This window comes from Gracilinanus agilis, chromosome 2, assembly GCF_016433145.1.
Source record: "Gracilinanus agilis isolate LMUSP501 chromosome 2, AgileGrace, whole genome shotgun sequence".
Taxonomy (NCBI): Eukaryota; Metazoa; Chordata; class Mammalia; order Didelphimorphia; family Didelphidae; genus Gracilinanus; species Gracilinanus agilis.
The window spans coordinates 349,739,559-349,758,607 of record NC_058131.1 but is presented as its reverse complement, the minus strand read 5'-3'; the positions used below and the strand labels follow the sequence as shown (position 1 = coordinate 349,758,607).

General features: G+C 42.4%; 1 protein-coding gene across 1 annotated transcript in view; it reads left to right on the top strand.

The window, feature by feature from the left end:
* Positions 1-19,049, top strand: part of TOX2 (TOX high mobility group box family member 2) — a 195,044-nt gene that overhangs the window by 45,407 nt on the left and 130,588 nt on the right. The window contains exon 3 of the mRNA XM_044659807.1: positions 18,562-18,807. Coding sequence (XP_044515742.1) covers positions 18,562-18,807 — 246 coding nt within the window. The remainder of the gene's footprint in view (positions 1-18,561; positions 18,808-19,049) is intronic.

Here is a 19,049-nt window from a genome sequence, read left to right as displayed (position 1 = left end):
GTACAGCACTCTGCCTGAATGCCCAGAGTATGGATAATGAGCAAGATGGACTAGAGATTTTAATATAGGCAGATACCTCGGACATTACAAGCCTCCCTGAGATGTGATGAGATAATGCTCAAGATTAAAACATGACTTATGAAAGAAATCCTTATCCAAAAAGATCAAAACAGCCAAGAAGGATCAATGAAGTAGCAGTGTATATTGGGATTTATTTTTGTGAAGAAAATCCATATCCCGGAAAGGGAAAGTCCAACTGAGAGTGTTTGGGTGAAAATCAGCAGAGGGGAGGCAATTTTGTCATTTGTTGCTGTTGCTCAGGCCTTTCAGTCATATCCGATTCTTCCTGCCCTTTTATATATATATATATAGTATATTTATATACTATAAAAGTATATATATGCATATATATACTTTTACCTTCCAATACTGTGTATTGGCTCCAAGTTAGAAGAGTGGTAAGGGTAGGCAATGGGGGTCAAGTGACTTGCTCAGGGTCACACAGCTGGGAAGTGTCTGAGGCCAAATTTGAACCCAGGACCTCCCATCTCTAGGCCTGGCTCTCAATCCACTGAGCTACCCAGCTGCCCCCCCCCCTTCCTGGCCTTTTTGCAGGGTTTTCTTGGCAGGTAAAGGAGTGATTTGCCATTTCCTTCTCCAGCTTGTTTTATTACAGATGAGGAAACTGAAGAAAAACAGGGTTATGTGACCTGCCCAGGTCACACAGCTAGAAAGCGTCACACTGGATTTGCATTCAGTTTTTCCTACCTCCAGGCCTGGCACTCTTCTCTCCTGCGCTATCTAGTTGCCCAATATTGTCTTAGAAGTATACAAGAGGCTAGTGATGTCAAATTCAAATAGAAATGGAGACCACTAAACCAGACACAAAGATCCCAGTAAGACTTGTACTGGCTTAGAAAACCACACATTTATATTTTTTATTACTATACCAACACATTAAAATCAAAGGGAACTGCATTTTAATCTCAGTCGGGCTACGCCAGGGAGTATTGTGGGCTGCATGCGGCCATTGGCCACGTGTGATACCTCTGCTATAGACCCCTTGGCCAGAAAGAGGAAATAGATAAAAATTTGAGAAGCAGATCATAAAACTGGCCAAAAATAACCTAGCATAAAACCCAGACTTTCATGGATGATTTAAACTCTCAGTTTGGTTTTCCTGATGAGAATGCTGTGAAATTCCTGGAGGTTTCCTTCTTGATTCTTCTTCTCGGGCTACACATAGCCCTTCTTATTTCCCTGACTTTTTTTTTTTTACTCCTCACTTTCTGTCTTAGAATCGATACTAAGTATCGGGTCCAAGACAGAAGAGCAGTAAGGGCTAGGCAGTTGGAGATAAGTGACTTACCCAGGGTCACACAGCTAGAGCTACGATTTTACAATGATGGGGAATTTCTACTCTCCAAATAGGTGCTAAAGCCCTTTCTCCCCAAAGCAAGCAGCTGATATATTCTCAATTTGACTAAATCTTCATTTCATTCTTCAGAAAGAAGAGGGACTGGGGTTCTAGACCTGATTTTTTTCCTAATCAATAGACACTTATTTTGTACTTACGCTGTGGTGCACTTTGTGCCAAACACTGGAGATAAAAATGCATAAGTGAATTAGTCTCTGCCATCGAGGAGCTTACTCTGACCAATAAGAAAAAAATTGGTTGCTGGGCGGGATGAGGCGTCTGCCATTAAGGGGAGAGGGAGCCCCACATGAGGCAGTCACTATTGAAGGGAGGGAGAATAGCCACATGGGACATTCACCTTTGGGGGAAGGAGGATCCCCATGTGAGTGTTTCACCTTTGTGGGGAGGAAGAGCAGCCGCAGGAGGTGCTCGCCAGTGGAGGCAGCAGCCAAAGGCAAATGCTCCTACCTGAGACTTGTCTTTTAGTATTCCAAAGACTGTCAGGTCAATGAGGAACGGAATTGTTTTGCTTGGCCCTAGAGGGCCCAACTAGACACCATGGGTGGAAGGTAGAGAAAGACAGATTTTGGTTCTTTCTAAAGAAAATCTTTCTAAATGTTAGTGTCCTCACGTGGAATGGGCTCTGTTAGTAGTTAGTAAGTGGGTTTTGTAAGATTAAAATTAATATTGAATAACTCCAAGTATTATATTTTATGAGATTTATTGATAGTCCCTTGAAGTAGAGGAAGGTAAAAACCGTGAGTAGAGAGAGTTTATCCTGACTGCGGCCAGGGGAAGAGGAGAAGAGAGCTGAGCCAGGGGAAAAAGGCTGGATTACACAAACTTTTATCTACAAAATGTAAGGACCTAACCTGGGGGTGAAAGCAGGATTCAGGGAAATGAAGCCCTAGGGTACAAAATTCTAATTACAGTTCACTATCAATGGAAGTTCTAGTATTGCTTGAGACTCTTGAAACCTCATCTAGCTATGATCCTGGAAAGGGCGATGTGTATGTGTGTGTGTGTGTGTGTGTGTGTGTGTGTGTGTGTGTGTGTGTGCCAAAAAAAAAAATGTACATGTACATATTTAATATATAGCATGTTACAAATAGTTAAGAAAGTTTTTTATATAGTAAGGAAAGTTACATAAAAATAAAATATTTTTTATTTATAAATACATCTTTTATATATAAAGAAAATAAAGTTATATATAGTTGGGTACAGCTGCATGACTCAGTGGATTAAGAGCCAGGCCTAGAGATGGAATATCCTGAGTTCAAATCTGCCCTCAGACACTTCCCAGCTGTGTGACCCTGGGCAAGTCACTTAACCCCCATTGCCTAGTCCTTACCACTCTTCTGCCTTGGAACCAATACTTGCTATTGATCCTCAGATGGAAGGTAAAGGCTTAAAAAATAATAAATACTGTTTAAAAGGAAATCAGTGTCATGGCTAGCTATAGGGCAGAAATCACTGATTCTGAAGTATAAAAGAAAGCAGAATAATTCCCCAGGGACTTAGAAGAATAGTATTTGTCATGGGCCAGTTGAAACAAGTTACTAGGAGGTATAGTTTCAGCTTAGTATATAGGTGTCCAACGTTTTAATGGACTGCCCTATTAAGTAGTGAGCTCCATGTCACTTGAGGTATTTGAAGCAGAAGTTAGGAATGATGAGTTGTCAGGGGCATTGTAAGTAGTAACATGATAGAGTGAATAAAATATTGAATTTGGAGTGAAAACACCTGGGTTCAAAAACTGGCCACCATTAGTTCCCTTTGCATCAAGTCATTTAACTTCTGCTGGGCGTGGATTTGATAACCTCTCAGGTCTCTTCCAACTCTAAATCTGTGATCTTAAGAACTATGACCTGGGCATAGAATTGGACTAGAGACTTGAGGGGCAGTTAGGTGGCACCATGGATAGAGTGCTGGCCCTAGAGTCTTGCAAGATGACTACAAAAAATCTTCCTGAGATCAAATCCAGCCTCAGCCTGGGTGACCTTGACAAGTTTTGTTTTGTTTTTTTTAAGTCTTTACTTTCCATCTTAGAATCACTACTCAGTATTGGTTCCAAGGCAGAAGAGCAGTAAGAACTAGGCAATGAGGGTTAAGTGACTTGCCCAGGGTCACACAGCTAGGAAGTAGCCACCCAGCTGCCCCCTCGGCAAGTCATTTTATCCTTTTTGCCTCCATTTCCTCAACTATAAAATAAGGTGAACCATTCCAGTATCTTTGTCGAGAAAACCCCAAATGGGGTCACAAAGAGTCAGACATGACTGAAAATGATTGAACTGAACAGAGACTTCAGAAGCTCTGTCCAGCCTTAGGATTCTGGGATTCTGAGTTGTTGTTGATGAAATGGCGGCACCATAATAAAACAAAAGACAAATGAAAAATGTCTACATTTCCTAAAGCCTGGCCATAATTGTTCTCTCTTTGAACTCTCATGCTACTTGACTGTGAGCTCTGGGAGGGCAGAGGCTGTCTTAGGTATTGCCTGTTTCTCCCCCAGTGCCCAGCACAGTGTTCTGTAAACAACAGGTGCCTAATTCATGTCCCACAAGTGAATAAATAGTATTTCCCACCTCCTGTGTTTGCTCATCATACAAGGCCCATTTGCACGGTGGTTAGTTATCTTAGAAATGCCCTCTATGCCGATAGACACGAATTTTTGTGAGGGCAGGCAGGAACCTCCTCTTTGGATTTCCCATAGTGTTCTGCACATAGTAGGAGCTTAAGGAATGTTTTTTGAAGGCAGGAGTGAATGGTTTCAAGCCTACAAGAGTTTGCCATTTCTGCCTTTATTCCAAAGCTCGTTGTCAGCTTTGTCATTTGAAGGCTGTCGGTGTCTGTCCTTCCCCACGGGGATAAAAGTCGCCTTGCTAATCCTCTCTCTCCATTGGCATGGTGCCTCCTGCCTAGGGCAAGTATGTCTGCCTGAGAGCCACCGTAACCTTTTTGTGAACTGGAAAATTTCCTGAACAGAAGTCCTCTGGGACCAATGTGGTCTTTCCTGGATACATTTTTAATAAACAAAACTAATGTATAATTTGACGGTGTCCCATTATAGAGCTGTTCTCTAGTCTATGGGAGAGCAATTCAGGGACCTACAAAAACACTAACTCATGGAACAGAGAACAGAAAAAAGACAGCAGGTGCCAAATTGAGTGTGTTTCATGAATAGAACCGGCTTGCCCAGCTCAACCCATTTGCTTCATTCCTCTGCTGGTTGGGGTAAATAAAGCTTTGGGTGTGAGATTAAATCATCTCCCAGGGCAGGTCCATAAGTAACTATTTTTATTTTCTTCTTTTGGTTTATGTGTATAACTTTTTTTTTTGGAGACATGTTTATTCCAGGAAAATGACAGGCCAACCAGAAGGCATAATTGTGCGGATTTTGAGAAGGGCTAGAGCACTCCAGATCTGATATACTACGAGACATGAATCAGAAAGATTCTATTAGAAATCTCTCGAATAACTGACACGGGGGGATTCTCCACTGTGATTAATTTCGCTTGGCCATTATGAACACAGACAAGCCAGACGAAATTGTATTTCAGTCTCCCCTGAATTCATAAAATCACATAAGAAGTTATAGTCTTTGCCTCTCTGCTCTATTTGACAGAATTTCAGTTTAGGATAAGATAGTGTCTAATTTTTTTTTTTTTTTTTTTTAGGGACAGAATGAGGGCAGAGAGGTAGCTTAAGGGACAACACCAGGTTTCTTTTACAGAAAGGAAGTGGTTTGGTAAAGTGGAAGGAACACTGGCCTCAGAATTAGGGAACCTGGATTCTAGTCCTCGCCACCCACCCACCCCCTTGGTTACTTTTAGTTTTATGATCTGTGGCAATTCCTTTAACCTTTCCTAGCCTCGGTTTCCTCGTCTGAAAAATGGAAATGATCATCCTTGCCCTTTCATGGAATGATGAGATAATAATGGATTCAGATCTTTAAAACTATGAAAGGACCATGCCTCTGAAAGGGACTATTCTTTTTCTAAACCGACCCTCTGCTCTGATCAGTTATTCAATGAATAAGCATTATGCAAATGCTAGACAACCTAAGAGGTACTGGAGATACAAAAGCAAAAATGAAACTATCCCTGCCCTCCTGGAATTCCGATCCTTCTCACTTCCTCATTTTACAGACAAGGATCAGGAAGGTGATGGACTTGCCCAAGTTCATACAATGAGTGTTTGGCAGAGCCATTATTCAAACCCAGGATCTCTGACTCCAAATCTAGTGCTATTTCCTCTGTCCCACACTGCCTCCCCTGTTATTTGTTATTTCCAAGAAGGCGCCAAAATAGAGAGCATTTTTTTAAGCCCTTACCTTCCATCTTAGAATCATTACTATAGATTGGTTCCAAGGCAGAAGAACAGTAAGGGCTAGGCAATAGGGGTCAAGTGACTTGCCCAGGGTCACTCAGCTAGGAAGTGTTTGAGGACAGATTTGAACCCAGGACCTCCTGTCTCTAGGCCTGGCTCTCCATCCACTGAGCCACCCAGCTGCCTCCCAAAATAGAGAGCGTTGAAAAAGCTGATGTTGGTGGTGGTGGTGGTAGTGATGGTGAAGATGATGATGATGGTGGGTGATGAAGAGAATGGTGGTGGTGGTAGTAGTGATGACAGTGATGATGTTGACAATAATGGCTAGCATTTAGACACAACTTTAGGGTTTGCAAAACATTACATCCATAGATCACCCAATCCTCACAACCCAGAGAAGCAGGTTTAAATGAGGACTGGCGTATTCATTTTACTGTTGAGGAAGCCTGACAATCAGAGGGGTTAAGTGACTAACCCAGGGTCACCCAGCTAGAGAACATCAGAGGTCTAAGTTCAATGTTCTATTTAACTAATTGCCTATTCATGTGAGCACGGGCTACGAGATGACCCAAACCTGATGGATTCATCTAGAGCACTATGAATTTTCTGCTTTCATGATTATTTTGAACATTTTTGTTTTCATTAAATGTTTTATAAATGTTTCATTAAACGTTTTTGTTTCATTAAAGGGCATGAACTATTCTACCTGCAAAGTACTCCTTAAGGGCCACTCATAGTCCCATTAGGAAGATGTTACATTATTTAGGTGCATATTCAAGATTCTTTTTATTAAAAGCATTATTACCATATTTAGCTAAAGAGATTTTTAACAGAGACCCTTCCACCTTAGGGTCCTGGAAACAAAGTAAAGGCCACTCATTTCTCTGAATTAACTGATGGATTACAAGTATATGTGTGAACCTGCATGGGTCTCGTACTAAGGCCCATCGGGCTCTGAAAGCCATTTGATCAAATTAGTTCTTGAGTTCATTAAATAAAATATAAGAAAAAGATTTTACCTTCTGTCTTGGTATGTTCTAAGACAAAAGAGTGGCAAGGGCTAAGCAAATGGGAGTTAAGTGGCTTGCCCAGGGTCACATTAGCTAGGAAGTATTTGAATTCAGATTTGAACTTAGGTCTTCCTGATCTCAGGCCTGATGCTTTATTCATTTCCCATCTAGCTGCCCTAGGGCCTAAGTTAACTCATCTGTTTAAAAAAAAAAAAAAAAAAAAAAAGGAGATTGAATATGATGCTCTCTCGGTGGCCCCCCAACTCCCCAAAATGAGGCAGATGGGTGAGACATAAGGAAAGCATTTTAGATGGCATGATTAGTCCTTGAAGTTTTGTCATGGAGCAACTTCAGAAGGGAACTGTGTTGTGTGCCACGTGGCATCTTTCCTGCAAGCTGGGGCCTGGATCTATTGACCTTGGAAGAGTCCGCCTTCTGACCCTGGCTATTCATGAGGTTGCAGACGCAACCATTTACCTGTGAGCACGAAGAAGTCTGAGTCCCGTGAATTCAGGGTTTGATTGAATTAGTAGGAAGCAAGTATGTGTCAGCATATTTTAGTATGTAAAGTGGGTTAATTGCCTCTTTAAATGAATTTTCATAATCATGTTATTACAATATTTTGATACAACATATGCTTATTTGTTCAAAAGACTTCTGGTTCATTGGGTAGTTTCCAGTGTATTGAAATTTGGGTTTTCAAGTCGAAAGCAACAATAGGAAGTCAAGAGACCTGGGCGGAGAGTCAGGAGCTCCAAGTTCCTAGGCTGTGTTCTACCTGCGCCTTACTGGGCTACTCTGAACAAGTCTTCTCTCCTCTCTGGTCCTCGAGTTCTACATCTCTTAAAACAAAACAAAACGAGGTTTTCTAAGCTCCCATTTACAGCTCTGCTAGAAAAAGAGTCTCCCTATTTTCCCCTCCATCCCTCTCTCATACCCTGCTTCCATTCTCTCTGTCTCTCTAAGACATCCTGAAAAATAACACACACAAGATCGGAGGTCCAGTCCCTCCTGCGATATTCACCGCGCCCTTGGACAAGTTCCTCTCTCTTCCTGAGCCTGAGCTTCATCACCTCAAAAATGAAAGGGTGCGGGGCAACTAGATGGCACCATGGATAGAGTGCCAGGCCTGGAGTTGGGAGGACCTCGATTCAAATCTGACCTCAGACACTTCTTCAGTGTATGACCCTGGGCAAGTCCCTTAACCCTTTTTGCCTGGGCCTTCTGTCTTAGAGTAAGCTAGAAAATGAGTGTTGTGGGGTTTTTTTGTTTGTTTTTGTTTTTTAGTTTAAAAAAATTGTTTTTTAATGAAAAGACGAGATGAGAGGTTCTTAACCTGTCATGGACTCCTCTGTCGGTCTGGTAAAACCTATAGACTCCTTGTCAGAATAACATTTCTAAATCAGGAAATGCTCCATTTTAGGTAAAGGTGAGTGGAAAAAAAAACCAAAAAACTTCTTCCTAACCAAGTTCATGAATACTCTAAAATAGAGGGATCTGAAATCCCCAGGTTAAGAAGCCCTAGATTAGATGATCTCTAAGCCACCTGACATCATAATATAATACTTTTTATTTTATTATTTTTTAAAATTAATTTATTTTATAATGCTTTTTTTTGTTTTTTTTTTAAACCCTTGTACTTCGGTGTATTGTCTCATAGGTGGAAGATTGGTAAGGGTGGGCAATAGGGGTCAAGTGACTTGCCCAGGGTCACACAGCTGGGAAGTGTCTGAGGCCGGGTTTGAACCTGGGACCTCCTGTCTCTAGGCCTGACTCTCACTCCACTGAGCTACCCAGGTGCCCCCCTTATAATGCTTTTTAGTCTGCAAAGCACCTCTTTGTGTTATCTCTCTTGAGCTTCACAACAACTCTGTGTGGTATGAGTTATTATTATCTCGTTTTACAGCTGAGAAAACTAAGGCTGAGGGGATAAATGGTTTACCCAAGCGCACTTGGGTGGTAATCATCTGAGGCAGGATTTGCACTTAGATCCTCCTGTCTCTTAAGTCTTAACACTCTGTCCATTATACCATCTAGTTATGAGTCAGATAAGAAATTCTTCCAGTGCTTCTAATTTTCTTCTTTTACCTCAGACCCTCATCACCTAGATCTATCTCACCAAACTACAGCCTTAGCCCCCAACCACTCTATGAGCCACTGAGGAGTGAAAGACTCCCCTGACTTTAAGGAGGAAATGGCCCTGAGTCCATATATTTTAGACCCACTAACCAAATTGGGGCCGCTCCAGCACGATTTTATGTAGTTTGCACAGATGCCCACTTCCATAGAGTAGCAATGGGAAAATCTGCCAGTACTGCACCTCCTTTGGCCAGTCTTGCACCCATCCCCGCTGACCCTCGTGAGAAACGCCCTCCAGGACTGTGTTGCCTGGCAATGTGGTCACATCCTTACCTCTACAGGAGCGAGCAGAACGCGAGCCTGGCAAGATGTTTGAGCTTGCACCGGGAGGGCAGAAAAGCCTAGGCACAGAGTGGGGAGACAGAGGATGGGGCAGGTGTGCCTGCTGGGTCTGTCCTCATCCCCAAATGCCCTAGTAGATGCAAAGGAAGACTATAAATGACTTCTCTGTAGAAGACTTCTGTTCTCTCCCTCTTTGCCAAGCACAGCCCGGGTACATTATCAAAAACACTTTCATCAATACCCAATGAATCAGCGATCAGGGAATTCAGCCAAAGAAGTGCAGAAGGCGCACTATAGAGGCAGCAGAGTTCAGGGGAAAGAGGGCATAGAACCAAGTTTGAATCTCAATTCTGTTCTTGACCCTACTTGTGGGACTCTGTTTCTTCCCCTATAAAATAGGGGGATTGGCTTTGATCAGCCTGTCAACTTCAATTCCTTTCGACGTAAGGTCAACCTGTAGCCATGTAGCCGCCCAGCCACAGTGTTATGCCAGCCACGTCCGCAGCTGTCAGCCCAAGCGCAGATAGGTATTGATCTGTGTATTTCCTGCTAATTTCCCCGATCTGAATTCCCTGCCATGGTATCTGCCAAATACAATCTTAGCACTTGCTACTCAGCGCTGTTTGACAGGACAAGCGTTTACCCCCAGTAGCCCTGACCACTTTGCTAACCCGAATAAAATTTCCTGAAAAATAAGGATTCAGGGAGTGGAAACCATGGTTTGTTGGTATTTGTCCCGTGCCTCTGTTTTATTTAATCGTGTAGCGTGGGGGCTAAAGAGATGAGTCACTGTGGAGCAGTCCAAATAGCTTTTTGTTGGGTCTGGCTAAAACTGGTAACTCCCTGGTACCATCTTGGAAAGGGGAACAGTTACTGACTGGTTCCAGCACGGGGCATGCATTCTCCAGCATGCCCAGATCAGTGGCTAAGGGTGCCCACCGTTGGCAAAGACCAGAAACTGGGGAGCAGAAGCAGGGACAAGAGCGAACCTTTACTATCCCCGAGGGTGCTGGGACAGAGACCACTGACCTGCCTCCCAGCTTTTTCTTTATCCTCCTCCTCTTGAGCCAAATCAAGGGCAACTTACACTTTGTTTATTAGGCAAACATGAATTAAGATTCTTCTGTAATGCAGCAGCTCACATTGGACACTATGGAGAGGCAGACAGAAATTTAGCCCTGGTTCTTTATGTCCTCAAGGAACATAAAGTCTTTTAAGGATGTTGATGTGTTCACAGATAAATATAATGTACACAACAATGGGATAGATGCATAAAAGATACAAACAGAGGGTTTTATTTTTAACTTTTAAAAATTACATGTAGAAATAATTTTTCTAAACCTTTACTTTCTGTCTTAGAATCAATATTGTGTATTGGTTCCAAAGCAGAAGAGCAGTGAGGGCTAGGCCATGGGGGTTAAGTGACTTGCCCAGGAAGCTAGGAAGTGTCTGAGGTCAAATTTGAACCCAGGACCTCCTATCTTTATACCTTACTCTCGATCCACTGAGCCACCCAGCTGCCCCTAGAAATAATTTTTGACCATTGTTATCTGACATGGTTTTTTTCTGATTCAGATTCTTTCCGTCCCCCAGGCAGTGATTAGTTTGATACAGGTTATACCAGGGCACAAAAAGAGAATTTTAGGAGATTAGATTAAGGGAGAGATCACTACTGGCTCAGTGAATCCAGCAAGGCTTCTCAGAGGAGGTGGCATCAGGTTTTGAAAAATAGGATTTCACTAGGAGATCATAAGGTGGGGAAGGGTCCAGTTACAGGGAAGGAAAGTGAACTTGACCTCTTTGGTTCTTCCCCAGCCTCTGCCCTGTGAACCTCACAATGCTCAGGACCTGTCAGTCTCTAAGAGGGAAAACCCAGCAGATGGAGCTTTATTGCATTTTAAAGTCTTGATTGCATTTAAAATGCTGAATAGACCCCCTACTGCTCACTAATTAGTTACCTCTTTTCTGAACTGGCCTTTCGTGTGAGTGTTCCATCTCCCAGTCTTCTTTATGCAGTTGAGACTCGAGAAGAGCTTTGGATTTGGTATTCCTCTCCCAGAATACTCCCATCTCCTTTTCCCTGGCTAGCTCCATGCCTTTAATGCTCTCCCTCCTCATCTTCACCTCCTGGTTTTCCTGGCTTCCTTCAAGACTCAGCTCAAATCCCACTTCCCCAAAGAATCCTTTTCTGGTCTCCCCTCTAAGACTACCTTCCATCTACTTTGTATACATCTTGTATGTACCCAATTATTTGCATTTCATCTTCTGTGCTAGAATGTCAGCTCCTTGCAGGCAGGGCCCATGATTTTACTTTTCTTTGTCTTTCTAGCATTTGGCACAGAGCCTGGCACATAGAACTAGCATTTAACAAGTGTTTGTTGATTGACTGGCTGATTCACAGGGCTTGAGTTTGAATCCTGGCTTGGCATCCTTTTTCCTTAGGTGACCTGGTTTCCTCTCTGTGTTCCCTTCTCTGCAAAATCGGGGATTGGGCTAGATGATCTCTCAAACCCTTCCCAGCTTCTAGTTTCAATTCTCTGATTCTTTGATGGGCATTTCCACACCTGGAAGTTATCTCCATCATCTTCTTGAGTACTTCTTGAAACAGAGCAAATGATGTGTTATCTCATCCTTCCCATGGGGTGGAGAGAGGAGTTAATTAAAATAAATTGGCTAAAAGACAAGCAGCTGAGCTGTGTCTATTCCCCCATCACTGAAGAAGTGATTATGATAGATCTGAAGCCTCAAGTGGGGGACAATCAGGTATATGCTAGGGGGACCTAAAATGGCTCTGGAGAGCTGATTGTTAAATTTTCAGTGTAAGAATTTATACCTCAGAAACCAGCCAATACTAGAGATTAAATCAATCAAGGCTTGATTTAATATATTTTGATTATCAACTCAAGTGTACGGTAGAGAAAGTATCAATAATATAAATTAAACTTAAAGGTGAGGTCCTGAGTTTAGATCTGGTCTCATACACTTCCTCGGCAGTGTGACCCGGAGCAAATCACTTAACTCTAATTCTAGCCCTTAGTACCTTAGTATTGATTCTAGCACTAGGGTTTTTGTTATTGTTGTTTTGTTTTAAACCCTTACCTTCCGTCTCAGAATCAATACTATGTATTGGTTCTAAGGCAGAAGAGTGGTAAGGGTTAGGCAATGGGGGTTAAGTGACTCACCCAGGGTCACACAGCTAGGAAGTATCTGAGGCCAGATGTGAACCTAGGACTTCCCACCGTTGGGCCTGACTCTCAATCTACTGAGCCACCCAGCTGCCCCTCTAACAGAGGGTTTTAAAAAACAAAATAAAAAAAACTTAAAGGTGTGCTATGCATACATTTTCCTACCAGTTGTTAAACATTTACTTGGACATTTGAGAGCACATATTCTTTTTTTTTTAATTAATTACATTTAAATACCCAGTTAACTCCCTTCCTCCCCTGCTGCATTAGAGAAGACATCATTTGACAAAATAAATATGTATATATAAGATTATGTTTTACTTATCTTTATTTGTCAGTTCTTTCTCTGGAGGTGAACCTATACAATTCATTCTTCAAATAATATTTCTGTTGCTGTATATAATGTTCTCTTGGTTCTTCCCATTTCATTCTTCATAATTTCATGTAGGTCTTTCCATGTTTTTCCAAAATTAACCTGCTCCTCATTTCTTATGGCACAGTAGTGTTTCATCACAAGCATGTGCTACAACATGTTCAGCCATTCCCCCATTGATGGGCATCTCCTAGATTTCCAGTTCTTTGCCCCCACAAAGAGAGCTGCTATAAATATTTGAGAACATAGAGGTTCTTTTCCATTTCTCTTGATCACCTTAGGAAATAAACCTAATAATGATGTTGCTGGATCATTTATTATTCTTTGAGCATAATTCAGATTGTTCTCCAGAGTGATTGGTCTGAGGTTTCTAGATGGCTATATACATCTCTGCTTCATGTGATTACATATAAGAGAATTAATATGGCCTTTGGCCTAGGAATTATCTCATGGTCATTGGACAGAAATCTACTTCTGCTGAGCTGTACCCAGAGCCAGGTTGGTTTCAGTGTCCCCATCTAATGAGAGCAATATTTTGGTTGCACTAGAAACTTGGGAGAGGAGTCCTCCTAGTTAGCAAAGAGAAAGAAGCTTAAAAAAAAAAAAAAAGAAATATCAACTTGTAGATTCGTTGCTCTCATTGAATGACCTGTTTTTACATGCAACTTTTGATTAGAATTATTAAAACAGCTACATATGTACATGTATTTATGCCAAATTCTATATAAAGATAGAGTTGGAAGATAATAGTAATAGAAACCGTGAATATTTAAATGCTTTCATATTTACAAAGCACTTTACATATATTGTTTCATTTAAGCCTCTCAAGAACCATGTAAGCTAGGTGGTATTATCTCCATTTTACAGATGAGGAAACTGAGGTTAAATAGCTTACCTAGAGTTACCTGGTCAGTAAGAGTATGAGGTAAGATTTGAGGGAGAGGAAGGAAGGAAGGAAGGAAGGAAGGAAGGAAGGAAGGAAGGAAGGAAGGAAGGAAGGAGAGAAGGAAGGAGAGAAGGAAGGAAGTGAGTTTAGGAAAAGGAGAGAGAGGAATAATGCAGAATTCTAGCCCCTTCTCTACTGTTAACTATCTGCATTAAATAAGTCACCTCCCCTCCCTGGGATTAAGAAAATACCTGAAACTATACCATACAAAGATCAATGAAGAAGCTAAGAATGTTTATCCTGGAGAAGAGAAGACACAATTAGTGTCTTCGTGATTTGGGACCTCAATTCTTACTTGCTGGGCAAGCATCTCGCCCCATGTTGTTATCCTTCATCCTTCTTCATAACTCTGACAGGGGTCTTGATTCTGGCTCCTGATTGGTTCTTTGCCATTGTATTTAGATCAGTGAGATGGACCATGGAGGAGCTGGTCCTTCCTACTCACCCGCCAGCAATCTGTGAAGGAGCCCTGGATGTGCATGTGCATTTCTGTATGGCTTCATGTGATTAATCAGTGAATGGAAGACAGATTGTCAAGATGATTCAAGAAAAAGTGGATCTGTGGGAGAATTATCCCAATCGGCTACCTATCTATAGCCAGTTGTCAATTTATTGCCTTATTGAATTCCTAGAATGTCAGAGCTAGAAGAGATTGTAGAGACCTTCCATCCCAACCTTCACCAATAAGGAAACCAAGTCAGGCAAGAGAAGTGATTTTCTAGGCTCACACAAGTAGTTAGAGGCAAAGCCAGGAGTCCAGCCCAGCCCTGGGTTCTTTCTATTTATTTACCTCACGGCCACCAGAACTAATTTTGTTTTCTCTTTCCCCAAATGCAGTCAAATAAAAGAACATACAAGGCCCTGAATTAGTTAGATTGGCCTCTTGAGTGCAGTCCCCCAGCCCTGCTCAATTGGGTCTCTCAATTGGTTTCATCCAACTGTGCAGACCGGCAACTCCTGGAAGAAGTTGTAAATTGTTCATAAAATTTTTTAGAAAGCACTTTGCGATTGTAAAGTGCCACACTAAAGCTAAATGTCCATAATGATGTGTTTTCTTGTAAAGTTTTATCGTGACGATTCAGGAGAAGTATGTGCATGGAACTGCGTTGCTGGCCACTGACCCCGGTGAGCCGAGCGCCATTCCTCCTCCCCTCCACCCCCTCCTCCCTTTCCTACCGGCTCCTTTAATAAAACCTTCCTGCAACATCATTCCAGTATTATTTGTTGGCAAAGCAGAGCCCTGGGAGCCGGCCCCGGGGGGAATGGGCAGTGCTCGCAACTGTCGAGACCGATTATGTTGATTGGCCATTGTCTGATCTGATTCTGATTGCGCGTCCCTCGGATCCTAATTCTGACGGGACTGCGGAATGCTTAAAATGATTTCCGAGGCTGGGTCGTTTCGAAGGTGTCGCTTCCCCGGAGCCTGCGGAGCGCCGTACTCCTAAGAGAAATAGGCCGGGGCTGTGACCTGTGACCAGCGACCCGCTTTTTTCCTATGGAAAGCGGAGCTCCCCCTAAGAGCAGCCCGGAACTTGTAGAACATCCGAGCTGGCCGGGAACTCAGAGACCGTCTCGGGCCGTAACAGAGGCCACGGGGCGGGGTACAGGAGAGAGGCGGGGGCCGGAACACCTCTGCAGGAAGGACCCCGGCCTCCTCCGAGAAACCATCCGCAAACTAACGAGGTTTTACATAATTTCATTAAGCAGTGCAAAGCCACTTGCTTGTAGACCTGATATAAAAATAAACCACTTGGAGGAATGAGCTTGCTGAAGGCTGATTTATTTAAATCCATCTCTGTGCCGGTTCCGAAATCCTCTTAAATGTCTGGGAAAGGATCCATAGTGCTCTTCTTAAACGAATCGAAGTCCCCATCCCCAAAGTGAAAAGTGGTTACCGGGCACGCGCGTGCGTGTGCGTGTACGTTGGACGGGGAGGTCTATTAGGCAGTCATTTATCCCTCGGCCCTGTTTTACTTGGGGAGGGGGCGGGGAAGGAGAAGAAGGCGGTGGCTTGGGTCTCCGCACCCCAGGGAGGGAGGTGGGGTAAAGAAGGAGATTAGGGTACATATTTCAGAATCTTGGAGAAAGCGTTTATTAAGATTCGAGTATGTGTCCGGCACTGTGCTAGGCATTGAGGAAGACAAAAAGACAAAATGATTGCTGCCCTCACAGAGCCTGGATTCAGGAATATAAACCCAAAAAGTGAATCTGCCCCCCTCTTTCAAAAAAATGTAAATTCTAGTCCTGGGTTCAAATTTGGCCTCAGACACGTCCCAGCTGTGTGACCCTGGGCAAGTCTCTTAACCCCCGTGGCCTAGCTCCTACCACTCTTCTGCGTAGGAACCAAAACATAGTATTGGTTCTACAATGGAAGGTGAGGGTTAAAAAAAAAAAAAAAAAAAAAAAAAAAAGTAGATTGCATTGGGTGAGGCCTGAGCTGCAATTGTCCTGTTTGAGTGAAATCTGGGAGCCTGAGGAGACTGGAGGGAATCCTACACCCCCAACCTCCTCCCCAACTGAAAATGTGAGTCCCTGAAAACTCCTAGCACGGAAAAGGCTGGCAAATCTAACCCTGAACCAAAAGCTCTCTCATGCAAGTGAATTCAGCAAGCAGTTATAAGCATCTACTTCTGAGCTGGGCACCATGGCAGCCTCTGGGATATAAAACCAAAGAACAACCAGCCCTTTCCTCAAGGAGCTTACATTCTACACAGGGACACTCCTGGGATCCAGAGGTGAGGCAGGGAGTAAACGAGATTTTTGGAAATCTAGGCAATTGCCTAAGAGACTTGAGAATCCTGGTTAAATAGATTGATTCTTTGAGATGCAAAGTAAAGAAGGGATAATGCTCTCACTGGAGCTTTATCCAAGGAAGCTAGATTAATCCAGGCTGTCACGTTTGGCCATTTTTTGCTCATATCTGTATTTCTTTCTGGCTTTAAATCAGGTGCTATATCTAAATCCAGCCGTAGTATCAGGTGATTTTTGAAAATGTTAATTAAAATCTGCATGAGCCCTGCAGATAAATCAGAACTTCAAAGAATAAAACTTTCAGCGTTCAAAAACAACCACCTCTTGTTTCCTGAATGGACAAATGCTGCCTACTTTAACTCTCACAGTTAAAGTGTTCTGCACTACATGGGACAGTCCTGTGACAGAGGGCTCTATTATTCTCCATTTCCCTCCCCAACATTTCATAGAATCTTAGACTGTCAGAAAGGGAAGGGACCTTAGGGGTTTATGGTGTCTACTCCCCTCTCTTGGCGGAGGAAGAAACTTAAGCCCAGAGAAAAATGGGCAATGACATTTTCAGGGTCACATCTCAGTGACCAAGGCAGGGCTAGAACCAGAGGATCCTAACACAAAATCAGGGTTCTCTTTCTTTCATACCCATTGCTTCTCCCTAAAACCTGTGGAACTCATCTATTTTATACCCTCCGGGCAGGATTGGCTCCTCAGCCTATGATGCCCAAAAGCAATATTCAGCCTGCATCCTTTCATTTTTCCCCTCAGAACAAATGGACATCATTATCATGGGATGATGAACTCATAAAGTTTCTTCTCCCACAGAGCCAGGGATATTGCTATTGCTAGTTCTGTCTTCTCTGGAAGGGGAGGGATGATGATAGTATAGTTCAGGAAATGCATAAATGCAAATATTAAATGAGATAATACATATAAAGGACTTTGCAAATCTTAAACCTTACAGGCAGTTAGGTGGTGCAGTTAGAACATTGGGCCTAGGGTCAGGAAGATCTGGATTCAAATTTGACCTCAGACACTTACTATATGACCCTGGACTATTCTTTTAACCTCTTTTTGTCTCTGTTTCCGGGATAATAATAGCACTCATCTCAGGATTATTGTCAAGATCAAATGAGATCATATTTGTAAATAACTCATAGCACATTGCCGGATACACAACAGGCACTTCATAAATGTTATTTAATGTACATGCTATTATTATTGTTTAGATATATGTTAACACTAAATTCATTAGAAGTTCTTAACACATCAAAAGAATATTGAGGCTTAGAAGGTAGCTCAGTAACCAGAACTCATTTTGAGGGGGTAAAAGAGGGAAAGAGATATCAAGACTGTCTTACTGGCCTTTTTGGGGCATACATCTGTATTTCTTTCTGACTTTAAATCAGATTCTACTTCTAAATAATGAGTAAACTTTTGAGGTACTTTATCATACTCCAAAAAATTATGTTGACATTCTCACAATCCCTAAAGGATATATTAGTGACCAAAATATTTTTATAAAGCAGATATTGAATTGGGCACCAAACAGATGGGTGTATACTTGCTGGACATCAGCTGGTTGCTTGAATTTTGAGCAATACAGACATTCAGATACCTGTGAGAAATTTACTCGCCTTGGGAACTCTCCAGGATGGTACATTTATTTACACTAAGATTCATGTAGCACATTTTGATTTTGAGCAACCACCAAGCAGAAAAGCAAGTCTTAGACGGGTAATCAGACAGGGCTGGGGCTAGAGTTGGGGATAGGGCTGGGGCTGGGATTGAGAGATGGGATGGGGATGGAGCTGGAAATAGGGATGAGGATGGGAATAGGGTTGGAAATAGGGATGGGGATGGAGCCTTCAAACCTTTCTGTATGATGCCCTGGTAGCAAAGTCAGATGTCACTTGGGTCAGGAGAAGAGCCTTTGGCTTTGGGGAGGGAAGGAGTTTGGCCCAAAGATGTTGGCAGCCCTTGGGAATAGTCATTACATTATTGATATCATAGAAGTTGCCTCATGGGGCTCATTCAAGAAGGGGCTAACAAAGGGACTGCTATGTAAATATTGTTTTGTGATTTTGTATGGCAAAGAAATGATACATTAAGAAAATATCCTTTTAATATTTTAGACTTATAATGGTCAAAGTGAGACTAATGAAGACTATGAAATCCCTCCTATAACTCCTCCCAATCTCCCAGACCCCTCCCTTCTTCACTTGGTGGACCACGAGACCGGCTATCATTCACTCTGCCACAGCCTCCCTCCAAACAGCCTGATACCAGCATATTCCTATCAAAACATGGACCTGCCCGCCATCATGGTGTCTAATATGCTGACTCAAGATGGGCACCTCCTCTCAAGTCAACTACCCACAGTGAGTAGCCTTTTCTCTTACCTTTGCTAGCTTGAATCGTGATATCTCATTGAAGATATTTGCAAACTCTCTTCCTATCATTGTCATCACTATTGATCAATAAATAAGATGGATTCAGTAAATGTTTTAATTCAACAATAATTTCTTTTTTATTTAAATATTTTATTTTTTTAGAAACATTTTCCATGGTTACATGATTCATGTTTTTACTTTCCCCTTCACCCCCCCCTTTACCCCCCCCC